This window comes from Prenolepis imparis, unplaced genomic scaffold, assembly GCF_030444845.1.
Source record: "Prenolepis imparis isolate NDT839.2.m4 unplaced genomic scaffold, iyPreImpa1.0 SCAF_11, whole genome shotgun sequence".
NCBI classification, from domain to species: Eukaryota; Metazoa; Arthropoda; class Insecta; order Hymenoptera; family Formicidae; genus Prenolepis; species Prenolepis imparis.
The window spans coordinates 2,876,841-2,895,642 of NW_028141169.1; the positions used below are offsets into that span (position 1 = coordinate 2,876,841).

Here is an 18,802-nt window from a genome sequence, read left to right on the forward strand (position 1 = left end):
AAAATAAAATATTTAAAATAACAATGCGTCGTTATTTTTATAATTATTAACACTGTCGCGCGCAAATAGGCGATTTGACACGGATATATAATTTTATTTCGATAGGAAGTTGTTGGGAATTTGAGTCGTTGGTGAATGTACATATTCGATTGTTCGTTTTCAAGAAACAGATATATAAATCCGCAAAAAAAGCTAGGTTTGGCAAAGTAGATGTACCAAGCTTGGTACTCGAGGTTGTCTGGCGCCAGTCATGCCCTGCAAATTCTCCGACAGCGTGAGCTGACAGGAATCCGACAGCTCGAGGTTTCGTATATTCCGTCTGCACTTGAGGCACTCGCACAATGAGTTTGCACGCCGAGAGAATGAAGAAGGCAGACAGCTAGACAGACAGTGAAAACGGCTCTCGGTCTTACGCGGAAAATAAATGTCGAACCCCTTCGACAACTCGTCGTCCCTGTATTTGATCAGTTTCCACGATGAAAAGAAGCGACGCGTTTTGGACCGCAGTTTAACAATTGGCTGGCAGCATCTTTGTCTGGTTTTCGCAACAAAAAAAATTATATTTATACGCTGAAAAGACGGACGTATGTATCGTTATTTCCCCAAAACGCGTCGCGCACCAGCAGTTATACTGCAACTACTTTGTAATCGCACCGTCGGGAATTTCTAGTTACGCGTAGTGGATTTACGATACACACCCACGGGAGAATAAATTCAAACTTCTCCCCTTCCCCCTTCCCCGTGCACATTTAGATTCACAAGAATCATCTAAATCAACCGTACGATTGTTGCCTGCTATACTTGTCGCCCGACATTGTAGATTTCTAAAAACGTCTTATTTTATTAATAAAATTAAATATAATAAAATTTATTTAAAAATAATAAAATTATAAATTATAAATTAATTTATAAATGATAAAATTATATAAATTATATAGTATATATTTCTTAATAAATTTTCTTAACAAGCATCAGACTGCCAAAGATATTTCCATAGAATTTTATACTTAATATTATGTTTCTTCTTCGTATAAAATTTGATATAAAATTCTAGGAAGATATAAAAGACATGATGAAAATTTAACTACTAGGATAATAATATACATGTAACTATAAAGAATTTAATTTTTTTTTATAAATTTGTAGTGATCTTTACTGTATTAAATATTTCATTAAAAACTTAAAATATCGAATAATTTAAAACTTTAAGAGAAAAAGAGAAATGAAAAAAAATTGAAAAAATTGTAGGAAATAATTTTTTTACGAGTAAAGACGCCGCTGTATAGATAAATAGTTTTCAGCACATTTTCTATTTTCTCGTCGCTTAAACCCTATGTTTCAACGCGGTGTAATGCATTATCGAGTTACCAGATAGTACACGATGCGCTTTAGCCAGAGGTGAAGTAGCAGGCTTCTGATAAAGAGGCTTTAATCGCGTCCTGGATCGAGCGTCCGAGACTTATAGCGTTCCTAGTTCCTACTACGGCATCAGCCACTGTTTTCCTCGAGCGCGCGGTCTTCGTTGATCCTATGTAAGAGATCGAGGAGCATCCGCTGCGGTTCTCCTCCTCTTAATGAAAAGTCGATCGTCCGAAACTAAAGTCGCAGTGGCGGCGCAGTCCAAGTCACTGGCGCATCCCCGATTTTCACGATCGACCCGGTAATAAAGGCGCGAGCTAGCTTTCGCGAACCGAGAGCAGGTCTGGCGATAGCATATAGTTATTATACTACTGTTACTAACCGCTGCTATTTCTCTTTGTTGCAGATGAGGCCGCGCATAATTACAAGAAGCAGAATTCGCCGCTGAGTAAGTAAAAAAAGATTTATAAATTATAAAAAATATAATAATGGATATGAATTGCACATAGCGAGAGACGTAAATTAGGAAAATTAAAATTCGAAACAAGCTACGTTTAAAAAGAGAGAAAGAGAGGTCTCTTTTGAAATTGAACGCAATATCGTTTAACTAAATATGTAACTAGGATTCATTAATATGTATAAGAGTCGATATACTTTGTATAAAATGTAAACGTGCCTCTACGCACACAATCGTCGAAGAGTCCGCATTAGAAATGCATCGACGATTGGAAAGTGAATATCGGAAACCGCCGACGCATCCCGGCGTAGTCGAATCGTCGGATTATCCGTGGCACGTCCGAGACAGGGTTTGGGATGGGGCTCTCTCTTTTGTGATATACCGATACTCTCGAGTTTATATCCCGAATATACATAGATTGCGATGCGTGCAATAGTGGAAGAAATGTGAATGCGCGATGCGGTCCGATTATATCACTGCGAAACGTCGACATGTCGCAGAAAATTTCCCTTTCACGTCAATCGCCGATGAATGGTCGTTCCCCGCGCATGGAAAAGTGAACAACATATCGCCATATACGCTACACGCTATGGTAATTAAGATTTCATTCATCGGATTATCGGAGAGGCACAAGATTAACGACTGTTTCGCATTCAGATGCAATCGTCGGTAAAACGAGATGCTCACTTTCATTTCTCTGCGTTTGTTGGTCGGGGAATAGGTATTATATTTATAATTCCCGTTGCCGTTTAAATACAAGATAACGTCGAGGAAATATTTATTTGGGTCAGGAAAAATGCCGCGCTTTGCTAGAAACGATGTTTCATAATTACTAGGATCACGGTCCTCTTAACACGGAAAGGAAAAGTGCAATACGACATTTTCTCTAATTATAAGATATTACGGTACATTATATTATTGCTACTATTAAATTCTTAACATCTCAGTCTCATTACATTTCTCGTAAAACACATTTTACTTTACGAGAATTCGTAATTGATTTATTTATAAATTTCGAAAACAAAACTTTCACACTCTTTATATGCGATAACAAAGAAAAAAAAAGAAAAGACGATTGTATAAAAATCAGCTAAATTAAAGATAATTGCTACAAGAGCAGGTCGAGTAAATTTAATTAAAAACTCGGAAAAAATAGAACAAGGCGCGCAAAGAGGGAAGGTTTTTTTTTCCCGAATACTATATTCTAAATTCTGAATCACTACATGTGAGAATGGAGACCCGACTATATCGCCGGGCTGGCAGGCGAGTGATACCGCGATATATCGCCACAATTAAGTTCTGAATCGCCGGATTATCGCTGGATAGAGAGAGGGGCTTTTAAGAGAGCTTCCGTCTCGAGGAGGCACACGAGACCCCAGAACTGCCGTTGCACTTTTTGCCTCGGCCGTTTATCCTGCCTTCATCCTCCTTAACGATCTTCTTAACAAATTTAATTAAGCCCCGACGGCAAGCAGCTTCTTCAGGCGCTGCACGGACTTAACCCTTCGCAAAATTAGATTTGCGCGGTTTTCACGCCGGGATTCACGCGCGTAATTAGGATAGTACGTCTGCCGCGACTAATGCACTCGGAGCGGAGGGTATTTTAATACCGCAGAGATACTCGAGAGATACGTATCGCGTACGATTTCTATCTCAGCGTTAAGATTTTTCAGGAAAATGAAAAGGAAGCACACGAGAGAGCCGAGATTGGCGAAAAGTTTGCGATTGAAATGCTAGACGTCGTTCGAAAGGATGATTTCGGGATAATTGTGACGAGACCATAGTGGAAACCGATTACCCTAATTGCGCCCTCGTTGGGAAAATAATAATTCGGGTCCGCGCGAGTCGGATTCCCGCTCGTATATATTCCAGCGATAATTAGGACGCTTCATTCGTTTCGCAAGCACGTTTCATTCGTTGATGGGAGTGTGATAATGAGTAATATAAAATATATGAGAGTACGCGCGAGAATATTAATCGTTGGAAAATTAATAATCTGCGGCGAAGTTGTAACTTCGTTGCCGCGCGCAGCGTTCTTTGTACATAATTAGAAGCAGCGCCGCTCTCATTAGCGGTTATTATCAAGAGACAGGATGTGGCTACTACGCGCGAGCTCTATCGCTGTCAGCGTTCTTCTCATTATGGTCCATGAAACTTGCTTATAGACCACTGCTGTACCCACTATGTACCACTCTGTTACGTACATGTCATATACGCTGGCGCAGGCCGTGTTCATCCTCATCGCCGGCAGTTTTGACGCTCGTCATAATAACGTAGATATCGATCACGAAAATTCGTATTCCGCGTGTATTCAATCTGAATTTCAATTTCTGACACTAAAACAGATATGAAACGGAATTTTGTTCGGGTAATGCAATATGTATCCTCCGATGTGTGTATATGTGTGTTTTCGCGCTTACACGGCTGACAACGTACAAAAAAAAAGAAAAAAAAACGTTCGTACAAAATGTCATCGGAGGATCAACGTACGAGATATAATAAATTGCTTTCCGTCTCGTTTCGTAACATCACGAATATTTTTCTCGGCTATCGAACGCGGGAGTGAATCTTTCCCGTTCATTTCGCACTCATTGCGCATATAACCGTACGTTTAATTACCACGTGTAAATTAGCGCAGAATAACGTTTTCGACGAATTAATTATTTGTTTAAGAATAATTTCCGATGAAAAATTATTCGCGCTTAGCGAAACGAGAAATGTCTACCGTTTGCGCGTAAATCCAGCGCGATTTTTCAGGCCGAAAGGAGTAGAAAAAAAAGCCTCGCCCCATCATTTGTACCGCGATGTTCATTATTGCGTAAAATCCGACCAAGTGACTTTGTCCGGACAGTTTTGACCGGACGCATGAAATCCTGACCGATGCGCAAAAACGAACGCGACAGGCGTCGTTCCTGGTCGGAACGTCATCGTATCGAAGCGCGATAAAACGCGGGGGTGTATAAAAAAAAAAAAAAAGAAGAATCGACTTCACCATCGCGCGGTATCACCGCACAATTTCATTTCGCGAGACGTCGATAGAAAAGACATTACGCGGTTTTGTTCTCGTTGTTGCTCGACGTGTTGTAAAGCGACCGCCATCGATGTTGACGCGCGCGCTGCGTCATCAAGCTATCAAAAGGAAGATAGAGAGTCGATCTTTTTAACGAGGGCGTCGAACCGCTTATCAACCGCCGTGAAATCTGTCTTTATGACACGGGGGCAAACACGGGGCAAACACGAGGCAAAAAAAAAGACACGTACGAATTCACCCGTGAATTCTCCGCGATCGTCGACTCATCGGCTGATTGGATACAATAGAAGTGGCAGCGGGTTAATTCTCTCTACGATTGAGGCGCAATTGCTATCAGTTGAAATGTGATACTCGACAATATCGAAATCTACCTACCGATTGATTTTCGTGGCTGGTTTGGTTGTGTATCTCGCTCGTTGGCAAATCAATTTATCGGACTCTTTTTCTGTAGTATACACATATGTTTGGCCTTTTTGTACATATAAGGTTTCTGTCTATGACGCGCGCGTATACGATGTTTATATCGAAAAATATAAATATAGACTATAAATATAAATATAGATTGCGCGATACGCGGAATCGACATTTAATTTTCAGTTTTTAATAGAAATTTAGTTAGAATACTTTTTTTAAATAGCACATAAAAATATAAAATTTTGGAAGCGCTACGTTAGTTTGTAGTCTTCTCGATTTCGGTGCTACACAAGGTACGAAGGTATTATTCTATTCTTAACAAGCTCAAGCTGTTATTGTTACGTTGCTACCTTCTTTTATTAACCTTTAACTGATATGCAGCGATTTCACAGATCACTGCCTCTGTACCATCCCCTCCTTTAGCCTCGAACCTGCACTTCTTACCTACCTTCCTCTTAATAATAGTATATGTGATATAATAGTGATACTTCTTTCTTGCAAATAATAGCTTTCCCGACAAAACGAAAAATTAAAAATTGGAGAAAGAAGTAAAGTCATGTTAAATGATAATCGATATTCTTCACACGAAAGAGTGTATGAATATTCATACAGTAATATATACCGCATCAATATCGTGCTATTATTGAAAGATAGTATCTTAAAATTAGCCACAGTAAATATAGATAAGTGTTTATAAATGATTATTTAATAATAATAAAAATAAAACAAAAATATGCGCGACATTGCGGATTGATAATTAACATTTCTGCGTATTATTCGCGCGCGTTTCCCTATAAGCACATACGTCGAATATACAGTTCGCAAAATTCGTTGGCGATTAGGATCTTTTCCTGGATACAATACCCCTCGTCGTTGGCTCCGTGCCATCTCTTTCGCTAAGAAATAAAAATCCCAAGGTAATAAGAAACGCGAGTGTTACATCTGCGCGAGGGAGTCCTCCCTTTTTCCTCGCGCTACCTCGCGAAGGGGAATATTTTAGCGCACGCGAGAAAATCTGTATTTTTTTTTTTTTTTTTTTTTTTTCGTGTCACGACGCGTCTCTAATTTCTCCGCAAGGACACGGGAGAGAGAAGAGAGAGAAGCTTGACAGGCGTATCGCAGCACGTGCGGTCCGTTAACGACGACGAGACGACCGGCACCAAACAGAAAGCCTATTAATAGAAGTAAGCGCCGGGGGCAAACGAACCTTCAATCTGCCGGCTTCGAGTTTGATCAGGCAGTAATCCGTCTTGCCAGCAGCCAATAGCAGCATAGCATCGGCGAGATGAGTTCGGAACCGGAAACTGATGTCAGTAGCACCCTTGGCCTCTTGAACCGGAAGATGGATGTAGCTCGCCCCGTAAAACGACACTGCAAGTTTAACAAATTTAATGCGTTTAGGTGGTACAACGGTGGAAGACCGATGGCGTGCATTATTATATACCGGACAATTTGCCGGAGGGAAGAAAAAAGATGGAAAGAGAGCGAGAGAGAGAGAGAGAGAGACAGGAAAATGTGCTATTAACGTTGCAATCCTTCATTTTAATTTACATAATGTTGTAAATGTTCTCTCCCTCTTTCTCGCTTGCTCGACAATTCTACGGTCCTGAAAATTACACAGTTTTTTCATAACCGACGAAGACGGTTCCCCATTACAGTCGGTTCGCATTTTGTATTTCGCTGACTTATATAAAAATAATTAAAATATGAATTTAAAAGGAAAAAAAAACAATACGCGGACCGTTAAACATTGCGCTCGCGAACATCCTATCCTATTTTTACGTAAAATAAGAGGTGAGGTGAATACGTTGCAGAGTCGGCGCACAAGACCTCATTTTTCTTCGGTGCCGAGGAAGAGAAATTAAGTGTCACTCGGGAAGTTTTATTTCGTTCATCTGTTTCTCCGATAACTTTTGAATTGCGAGCTAAAGTGGCTTTCTTCAGAAAATTTCATATATTTACCTTACCATGCCGTAAGCAGCGGTAAATAAGTCGCGTGACGAAACTGCAAAGCTAGACAACAAAGATAAACAAACTAATACAATTTTGCAAATCTTGTAAAATTCAAGACAATCTCTTAATCTCACCTATCTAATTCTGAAGATCAAAATTAAATTTTTTTACTATATTGATTTTCATAATAGAAGGAGATTCGATTAGAATCTATACATAGATTTTTAAATGCATAATAATTTATAATAACTATATATAGTATATAAAATATAGTTAAAATAATTAAAAAGTACAAACATTTATAGCCTTAGATTCACCAAATTAACCAATTATGATTTTACACCATAAGCCCATTTCGTACTTGTATCTGTTTTCATAACTCGTCCATAAATTTTCATGCAATTTGCTATCACTCATAATATGAATTAATAATGTGAATTATAATATTCCATATAAGCGCCGCGCTGAAAATAACGCTTATTCATAATATTAATAAAAATAATAAAAGCTTTATTTCCGTACGTATACGAGAAATTGTTTTACCGTGCTCACATCAACTGTCGTTTGCATATATGTCAAAACAATCATCGTATAGCAACAAAGGACGATATTTCCAAATAAACGCGCTCTTGGATAGTCGAAAGCATTTTTCGTTTATTGAAATGTTTAAACCGTAGGCAGAGATGAAAGGTGTCACTTTAAATCGACATATTTAATAATCAGCTACTGATATATGAAAATAGTTACAACGATGTAAAACAAGCGCGGAGATTATAGAGACGTACGATGATTATTAATCACGATACTTGGAAATTTATCCATGGATTCCAAGTTCTCGAAGTCTATTATAGCGAGTACCCGTTCGAGCCACTTCATTAACAAAAGCGGCAGAAGTGGACCTGGCGGCAGGTTGATGAATGAATCGTCAAAGTTCTCCGACTCTCTCTCTCTCTCTCGGGTGTTTCTACGTCGACTTATACATCGTTTTACAGCGGTACAAATATCTCTTTTGCGGTCCGAATAAAAAGTGATAAATAGAGAATCCGCGGTTGAGTCCGCAAAGTTTCCGTGTAGATCTCCTCGGGGTGTATTTCGGCTATTACTCTCGTAAAATATTCTCGATTAGCGAAAGCGTGTTTCTGAAACGACCACAAGCGTAAAAGGAGCACGTCGATGCTTCGATTGAACCGCTGAATGACCGGCTTCAGCAGCCTCGAACGAGCAAGGAGAAGATCCCGGTATCTTATGGTGCGCCGTCTATAGGTACATACATATAAAGGAATGAACGAAGTTACACCAAGGGTTTATTTCCCACTCCCCCGTAACTGATCTAAGAACGCGTTGAAGTACATGGAATAAAAGCACGGACCATTAAGTACGAAGAATCTCCCTTTCTTTCTCCCTTCATCTCTCTTCTCCTTCTCGGTTAGCAAGTGCATAGAAACATTAACGTCGACCGCGAATCGATCGTATTGCCCTCGGTGTTTCTCAGTTCATTGCACCGCGGCTTACTCAATTCGCGTTATCCGTGAATCGCAATATTTGCGTACGTTTCAAAGGACTGACTTGATATACGAGGTTTGATGCCCGTCAACCCTCTCGCGCGGATTCACCAAACGCGTATTTAAAACCCCAAACGTTTCTCACACATTAATTATATAATGTGCGGAAATATCAGTCTGAAAACTAACGAAAAATAAAGTGGCAATTTTTTCCCAAGTATATTTATTCTTTTTAATAACTTGTTATATTAATATTTTAAATATTTGTCATATTAAATATTACTTTTAGGAAATTAAATGAGCAATATTTTAACTTTTTCAAACAAGTATATTTGAAAAGATTTATCATTTCACAAGGTTTGTAATTAGAGAACTAATTAAAATTTATAATTAACAAAAAATTGTGGAATTCAAATAGACAAAGAATTAAAAGCTATAAAATATTTAGATAAATCGAAGAATTTCTCGATATATACTAACAATATAAACGTAATTTTTTAGTGCAAATATTTAAACTTTTAAGATCATCACACATATTCTCTTCTCAGATGCATATCTAATTATATATTACATATTTGAGATGTCTGATCATATACTACATATTTGAGATATATACATTCAACATTCATGTATAGATTGTTATTTCGATTATATCCGATACATGTACTCTATATCGATCCATATATTCGTTACGATAATTACGATTCTCGATGGTTGTACGGGGATATCAAAAATACGTATTCGGTTGTTATTCGATAGGTTATTTGTTTTGTAGAATTACTAAAAACAAAATCGTTCGGAAAAGAGATCGAGTTAATCATGCGAATATATATATATATACCTATATCCACCAGCAATGTTCCATGAACTTCGGTCACAAAGGGATGTGTTTTATATAGTTGAAAATTAAATAATAAATTGAAACTTTTGTTGAATATGCATATATCCAGGGTGTAGTCATTTCGCAAATTGTTTATCTGTGGCGCAACGTCAAAGTATTATTTTGCATATTCGCGTAAGTGACGGACTATTCAGAGTGAAAAATTGTGCGTCATATAAAATATTTTCTCTAACGCAAGTTGAATCGCGTGTCATCGTCGTCATCAAAACAGATATTTTCTTGTCCGTAATGTATACGACATAACATAATCCGTAACAGGAAGACTAATTCATCCGACCATATCGTTAATCATGAACTAACTCTGCACCGATCTCTCGTAATTTCACGGATATATTTTAGATCAAATTTTCCACGTTTTCCGCGTTGATTGTATACCGGTCGGTTGCATCGAATTTCGCTAAATACATAGATTGACCTGCATTCGGGATAAATAGCATAGGCAAGAATCGAGCCGCGTTATGAGATACTATCATTCCCCAACACATTATGCAACTCTCGTAATTTTATTTTTCTTGTTTTTCTTTTTACGAGAACGCATATATAGAGATTCTCTCGTGGTTACGTAAGCGTAATTGGCCAACGGCGTTCGAGAAAAAGTAGGTATACAGTGCATTAACGTGCGGTGATAATGGTCGGCGCAGCGCGATGTGAACAGCAAATGGAAACAATCTCGTAAAGTTTTATACCGAGTTTTTCGCTTCCTGATCATTCTTTCGATGGATATTGAGTCGCACTCAAAAAATGAGAATTTATGCGGAACTTAATCGTGCTAACCAATTTTAATTAACTATCGACATCGATGAATCTCGAGTGCTTTCATTTGTATCATAGTGAAAGCGTGTGTAATCAGACAAGCGAAAACAATAGACGAGATGCTGCATGTATTTTCCTTTCTCTAAAAAATGTTTAAAAGTCAAACATTTAATCGTTTATTTAATTAAATTCTAAGTGACGTTGACACAATTGATTTTTTTCATGAACTATTAAAAGAAGCTCTTTAGAAAACTGAAACACATATTTTACATATAGTTTCGACGACATATTTACAATTATTATAATATATTACATATCTACAATTACTTTTATAATTTTTCATTGAACAATTTCTCTTATTACAAACGCGCAAAAATATTTCACCACACGTTCTTCGATTGCATCTTTGCGAGATATATTAATGATCCCGGCATGCATGCACAAAATACGCGGCCGCGTAACAACGAATTTCTCTCTCTTTTCCGATGTATGTGTTTTTCGCGAAAATATGCATCCAGAATAGCCAGAATGCGTAAAAACAAATGTGCGATACGCCACGTGCGACGCGACGCAACAGTCTCGTACGTTTCATGCAGATTAATCCGACAAACGGAAAACTGATTAGAGTAGTCGAGAGGTATCTCATTTTATTTCGGGATATTCCCCGGTATATTGTATGTCTCTTGGGGAAAGTATAATTTTGCATGAGATCAACTGCGAATAATATAAAACGAACATTGCGAGTGTTGCATTCCGCCATTACACACATATACATATAGTATTACTCGTTATATATTTCGCCCGAATTATTTAACCAGGAATTTTATTCCTAATTATACATATACAAACGCAAACGGAACATGACAAATTCAATCGATCGCTTTGAAACGCTGCAGCTATACGTATATAAACAATGGCAGAACTGATAATAATTTCGGAAAGAGAATTCCCAATGTGTATTAACACAGGCGAGTGAATACGTCGGGCGTACGGATTTTATTGGTACAGAGACACGACGTATGTATTGATTGTTACGAACGCGCCATCAGAACTTTTTTTTGGGGGGGAAGAGAGACCGTTGCGATGCATGAACGTTAACAATTTTCTATTTGAACTTGCACTGTACGCGCGAGTATCGCGATCTGACCGCTTGTTAAATTCAGATCGATCTGGTAAGGATCGGAAAAGAGATGACTCTCCGGAAAAACTAACTAACGCGCGGATTACCTGTTTCGATTATCTGGTTTATTCGAACGAAACGCTAAGCCCATATACACATCGAGCATTGTACAATGATAATGGATACGCCGATAATTCGCTACACGAGTGCACTCCCGATATGTATTGTAACGATATGTATGATTTAATAGCAAGTTATTACTTCAACGTGATTTCCGCGTTCGATTATTTGCAAATTGGGCAAATTTAATTAGCTACTCTGGAAAACGCTCGCGTCCTCCATTCTTCTCGCGTAAGTGTATCTTACATTATAAGTAAATAAGAAATTTATTTTTTATTTTATATTGAACAGACCATTATATATATCATGCGTTTTATTCTATTTTTTTTTTTTTTTTTTTTTTCAAGAATACATTATTAAGATTTTTATATAGCACGCGTAGAGAGATAACATCGAAGAAATTTAAACCGGACTTATTTTGCAAAATTACAGAATAATATTTCTCTTCCCTCGGTATATAATCATACGTATCCGTCCACATTTCTCATATCGCGCAATATCTCTGTGCTTGTATAACGAAGGACATAATGCAAATATTTAATAGCACGCTTAAAACTTTGAAGTAATAAAGCAGCGAGTTAATTCTAAAGTAACTGTAAAATATCACGAGTTATTGAGTTTGATGATTTTACTGCAATGTGCAATTATACAAAAATTTGCATGGATCCATTCAAATTTTTCCTCGATATTAACAAGAAGAGTTAATGAGAACAAAAGCACTCTTATAATATATATGCATAATTATGTTTAATAATTATAAGTATCGAATTATTTTTAAAAAATCACCAAGCAATTTGATCCTTTTTATTCTAAAAAAACCTTTTGGCTCTAAAAAAATTATATTTTGTCGTTAAAATTTCAATTAAAATACAATGGATTTTGAATTTGTTTTAAGCCACTGAGAATTGATCCAAATTAGGCCAAAATGTTTGACATTTTTCGTGACTTTTTTAATGACTCTTGCAGTCATTATGAACGATTACAACTTTGACGTTTACAATTTTGATTATCTCTCACTTTCTTCGCTTATTATTTTATATTATACATATATAACGATTTTCTCTCTCTTTCACACATAAATTCCTATTACTATAGTCGTCAAAAAATGGTGGCCCTCGGTTAGCCTAGTGGCTATTTGCGGCTTAGAAGTTAAAGAGACCGAGGCATTCTTGCGCGCATTTCTCTCGATATAATCGTTCATGTGGGGGTGTTTACGAAGGGATGCCGCGGCGGGTGTAACGCGCCACAGTCTCTCGCGCTATTAAAAGCGCCCGGCGATGTGTATGTGTGCACACCGACCATTAAACCGCTCCCACACGATAAGTAAATTCGCGGAAACTACTGATGCCGGCGGCCATAAAAGTTAATCTTCGCCGTTCTTTCTCACGCGTGGCGCAATCCTCGCGTCCCTTCGCCCTCATCCGTCCGAGTGGCGATGCGGAAAGCGAAATCCGTATTTCTTTCGACGCTACCTTCCTCCGCGTCCGGGGGTGAATAGCGCGAGAGGAAGAGGACGAAGAAGAAGGAGCGAAAGGGGGTAAAGCCGAGAGAGGGACTTACCTTTTTCGTCTGTTTGGCAGTAACCCAACAGAGAGGCTGTTACTGCTAAGAACATTAGCAGTCCCATGTCGTTGAGGAACGCTGGCCTTTTCCTGTGCATCTCTTCTTTTATTCAGCCCAAACCCCTGTTCGCCTCTTCCTCCCGCAGACTCCCCGCAGACTCGGCGCGCACTCTCCACTCTTCCACTTCCGCGAGGCGAAACAGGCAGCACCGGTCTGACGAACGACCTCACGGACCGGCTCTTAAGGGATATCGATTTCACGTGACGGGGGTTACAAAACGCTATTTACGGAGCAAGAGCGGGCTAAGATTCGAACGTACTTTTCCCATCCATTTCTTGCTCGTATGTCTTCCCTGTCGCGCACATCGCGAAATTTTTCTCCCTCGCTCCCCGGGATACGCTCGATATCCGAGACAAACGAATCACGATGGCGACGTTCGAATTGAGACACTTCTCCGCAGATGCTTATCGATCATAGATCGCGGGCGTCCATGGGGACATTAAGGGTTGATTTAATAGAAAAGTGTAAAACCGACGAAACCGCCCGCGAATCTAGCAGTCGTCGTCGTAGTCCTCGCGTAGTGATGTATCTCCCAAGATGCGGCGCGAACGTTACGGAAGCTGGTATCTCGTTTCGCACGTATTCCCTTCGGTCGCTCTAGCGTCACGTTGTACCACCACCACACCGATTCGGTCGAATCTGAAAGAACAGCGGCGCACAGCTGCAAAACGACGTGCAACGTGCAGATTTCTCTCGCGAAAACTCTATACTATTATTCTCGTATTCGCTGATGCTACGCTTCGAGCTTTCGGGCACGTACCACGCTCGCTGCAGAAAGCTCGCCCCTCGCGAAAAAGCTCGGGTCAAAGTGTTGAACACCGTGAGGCAGGTGCAATGCAGCCTCAAAGCTCTTCACTCGCGCGTAGCGAGAGAAAGATGTTTAATTGAAAAATATTATTTTGATAAAAAAAAAATAGGAATTTCCTCAAATTGATATTGGTAATTTATTTATTTTTCACATTATGAATATGACTGAAATACTGCATAAAACATTAAGCTTTAATAAGTCTTTAAAACCTATTGATTGACACATCTATTTAAAAATTTAATATAATTAATATATGAACGAATTTGAGAAATCTATGAAAATTTCCATGTGTGTGTATCGTTCTTCAAAATTTTGTCTGCAAAGTCTTGAATTTCTTAGTATATCAGTAAGATAAAAATTGCACGCGAGAAGCTTTCCTTGTGGAATTTTCACGTAACGCAGGTAGCGAGTAATTATTTTGCCGTTTTATATTTGTTTTAGTAATATAAATACGTGGACGGTTATGAGAGCCGAAGTTTTTGCGAAGAATTATTTTCAGGATGAAAAAGCAGCACCGTGCTGCGTGACACTATTGTTCGATAATATTATAATCTCAGCGAGGCTGGTACATAAAAAGCAATAAACGTAAAGCTAATATTTCTTTGCCAAAATATTTATGAGTTTGTTGTAACACCGGAATTAATACACTTGCGGGTAACTTTAAAAACATCTGCGGAAACAAATATACAATCGTTACACACAGACACAAAACACACACACAAATATATATATAAAATTAATAAATCATTTCTATAGCAAATATATGTGACAAGTAAATCTCATTGCCATTGCATTTGAGGTAGCTGTTTTGGGAATATTCATAATTCAGTTTGCAGAGAGAGAAAGAGAGAGAGAGAACCGAATGCAGCATATTCTTGATAATCCAGTCGATAACGAAAGAGAAGCTCAATTTCAACTGACAAACGTGTGCGCGCGAATGTTATACGCGAAAACGAATCTCGTGTACGTCCAGTCAGTCGCGCGTGGTCGCCGTCTAAAATAATTATTTCTCGTCGGAGGCGAGAGAGGCATCGCCACACTCTCGTTCCCTGCGACCACGAAAATTACCGTGGTCGAAATTAAAACCACTTGAATTCCCGCTTGCGCGCGTCTCCTCATGGGAGAGAGACAGTATTTTTCCTGCGGCGCGAAAGTTCCCTCGCATTTCCAAATGCCCTTAGCTTCCGCACGATAAGAAGTTTTTCGCGTGAGGTAAAAGAGGGACTTTCACACCACGAATCTAAACATTTAAACGACCCTGCCACAACCCGCAACTTGGCATTTTCCCCCCTTTTCGTCCAGGCGGTTGGTTTACTTCGAGAATTTCTCGCGAGAAATAGAGGGAGAAAAGGAGAGACGAGAGAAGAGTTAGAGAGAGAGAGAGACTCTGTTTCGAGAGAACTCTGCGTCTCGGCATCTGCGAATCTCATTTGCAGTGACCGACATTCGACACGGTCAACGATCCTCGAGTAACGGACGACGATGAAATAGAGAGACAGAAAAGAAAAAAAGAAAAAAGAGCCAGAAGAGTACAAGACGAGAGCAAAAAGGCAGCCGACACGCTCGACATGCACACGGGCCATATTTTTCGCTCTCTCGCGCGCTGCCTCCACATCTCCTCTCTTCCCACTAACTTTTCGCCCTTTACATCGTCGATCGTCTCGGCGCAACACTGCAACGCGTAAAAAAAAATAGAACACACGCCGGTCGTTTCTATTCGGCGGGCATCGAATCGAGCGCGAAACAAACCACCCTCACCGATTGCAACCCCTATTTCCAGCCACCACACCGAACGAGACTACGAACGCTCGTTCATAATATAAGGTAACCCACTGAAATTCGCTCTTGCGAAACGCATCCAAATAGCAAGCTGTACGTTTTATTCGAAAGATACACGCTCCGAACCCATGTCGTTTTATCCTGCATGCAGCTTCCTCTCTATATATCTGCGCGACATTGTTTTTTTCTTTTTCTCGCCGTTCGTTCTCACGGTTGGCCGCGCATAGAATCGGTGTGTGATGGTAATGGTTTTACCGAGTCTAATTGTCGCCGAGAAGAAGTGTCGCGCGTCCAGATGAAATTTACGGAAACCTTCGTCTCTACAGATGTGAACATATATATACATACCTGTATCAAGAATACATATATGAATACACACGGACATATAGGATTCGTAGAAAGCCATTTAATCTCATGACGGATTCGCGTGAAATAATCGGGAGAGGAAGATACATGTCAGTAATTTCCAGTACTTCTCTACTCTGCGTCGGCGGCCGATTAAATGGGCTTTAGATTATCATGGCAGAACGGATGATGTTTTTACTATGCTTCCTGTTTTTACGCGACGTTAAAGAGAGTTACGGTGAGAGAGACTCATCACAGTGATACAATATTTCCGTCCAATAGAAACACACATACACGCATATGAGAATATGTACATACTTAACGTTTTCGGAGTATATATGAGGTCGTTCCGCATGCACATGGCAATATTTGCACACGCGAAGTTTCGTGAAAGAAAATCGAGCTGTTCCTCTTCTTTAGATACGTATGTACAGGGAAATACATATAATAGAGAAGAAGGAGAGGGGTTCTTTGGCATGAGATTATATTAAAGCCAATAATGCCGTATATATTAAAGATACAGATACACCGCGCCTTTCTTATTTTATGATTGCTAGAAAAGATTCAGCGTGCCTCGCATACTTTTGATCGATCGCACGTAATCAATGATCATCCACAATCGATACATCGAAAATACCCGGGTAAAAGAATGACATTTTAAAAAATGATTTACGTTTGGCTAAAATTAATTATTCAATTATCATCAAGATTCGTACCGTGGTATGGATTTTTTTTACCGATTTCAATATAATCCTGAAGAATAATATTTTATCTCTCGACCAGCTTATTCTACCAAGTTATCCCACTTTGATCTCCGAGAACGGCATAATTCTCGTATCCGTAAGACGAACGGTGCAATACGTTTTGACATTTCATCGCTGCGTTTCGTAGCCGCGAGGCGGATAATCTTTTTATCTCATCTCTCTGACAGCTACGTTACCTCAGTAATCAGTACGAAACGTCGAGAGTAGCGTAGCAGTCTCTCTCTGCATAATATGATGCATCCTTTCAACGAAGCACGCGCACACGTACATACAAATACATACATACATAAGGGATTGACCGATGTATCGCCAGCAAGCAACACCTATAGATCGAACGCACGCGAGTTTCGGTCAAGATGAGCGAGCAAGCGGCATCGAGCAAGCACATCGAGCAAGCACGTCGAGTGTCAGCACATCGGGTAGACACGACGAGGACGATGAGGAAGAGAGAAAGGGTAACGTAAGCGAAGGTGGCTAGAATTCGCGTTCGTGGACCGTGACCGCTCGTATAGCTTCCCAGTCGGCGAGAAAGCCGAGGACCCGTATAATGGCTCACGTAGGTGAACCCGTGCACGCGGCTGAAATTTAAACCACCACCACCACCACCACTGCCAGCACCAACACCAGCAACCACTACTTACTCTACTATACACACTAAAGAGCACCCACCAGTGCAAGCATCCACACACTACTGCCGCCACTGCCACCGGCGTATCACCACCACCCACCCTTTGCTGCGTGATAGAGAGAAAGAGAGAACGAGCGAGACGAATAGAGTGACAGGAACGAGAGGCGGAGTTGTGAGGGAGGCTAGCAACCCCCAGACCGGCATCGCCGTCGTTTCGTCACGGAATCCACGCAGCGGATCGGCCGTCCCGCGCGCATTCCGACAAAATTCGGCGAGTTCCTCTCGCGGCTTCCCTTCGCCGGACGAGGATCGACGAGGACTCACACAGCTTTACGTGCGTCGCGCGTGTTGCGTGTACCAAAATGGTGAAGGTCGGCGCGGCGCTGCCCGGCTCGTTTTCACTCGCGGCTCGCGGAGGGAGATGAAGGAGATAGAAAAAGGAGAGAGAAAAAAAGAGAAAGAGACAGTGAGAGGGAGTCGGTCGCTTTCAGCTTTTGGTCCAGACAGAGAGCAGGCAAGACGGATAAAAAGAGATACGCGCGCGGAGGCAGGAGACGAAGAGAGTGAAGAGAGGACCTCATCGAGGCTTCGACCGGGCGCTCCTCGGCCCTCCTCTGCCACACGACGACTGAATCTTCGGGGTGGACTGGGGAGGCTGCGCGCAGGGTCGACCCCGCTCGTTCCTGCACCCCTGGCCTGTCTGTACTTTGCTTGCCTATCGGCCAGTGGTGGCGGCGACGCGAACTACGGGGCGGACAGGGATGCTGTTTTAGGATTTCTCTTTGCACCGACGACAACGCATTTAGACTTCCAATGGGCAAACGATAATGTTTGATAACGCTGTTATAAATATTAATTATGCGGGATATACGGGGGATAGCTTAAGCGCTTGTCCCGTTACTGTTCGTCGTAATTAATTAGGCACTTTGTCGCGAATAATTATGTTCTTTGATTATCAAATAATCGAGCTTATATTTTGCGGCGTTTTCTCGACGCTAACAAGCTAATTGAATTTAATAAGTTGATCATTCTGATTTTTAATCATAACTATTTTTGCTATACGTGCTATGTGTACATATATCGATGATGGATGAACTTATGTTTAAGCAGCAATCGCGATATTAACGTTTCGAGACGGGAATACTTTTATTTACATAGTTGAATCTTTTTGATCTATGTTCTTCTTCATCAAACAAAAATCGTGAAATCAAGACCGGGGAGAACTGCTGTTGACTATTCAGAGTA

General features: G+C 40.3%; 1 protein-coding gene across 10 annotated transcripts in view; it reads right to left on the reverse strand.

Moving 5' to 3' along the window:
* Kon (chondroitin sulfate proteoglycan 4-like protein) overlaps positions 1 to 18,802 on the reverse strand; it is a 53,998-nt gene that overhangs the window by 25,811 nt on the left and 9,385 nt on the right. For 3 of the 10 annotated variants that reach the window (XM_083050012.1, XM_083050017.1, XM_083050016.1), the window contains exons 2-3: positions 13,171 to 13,872; positions 6,469 to 6,632 (exon numbers count right to left, since the gene is read on the reverse strand). In XM_083050012.1, coding sequence (XP_082906138.1) covers positions 6,469 to 6,632; positions 13,171 to 13,270 — 264 coding nt within the window. In that variant the 5' untranslated portion in view covers positions 13,271 to 13,872. The other 7 variants (XM_083050015.1, XM_083050013.1, XM_083050011.1 and 4 more) reach the window with 7 other exon arrangements.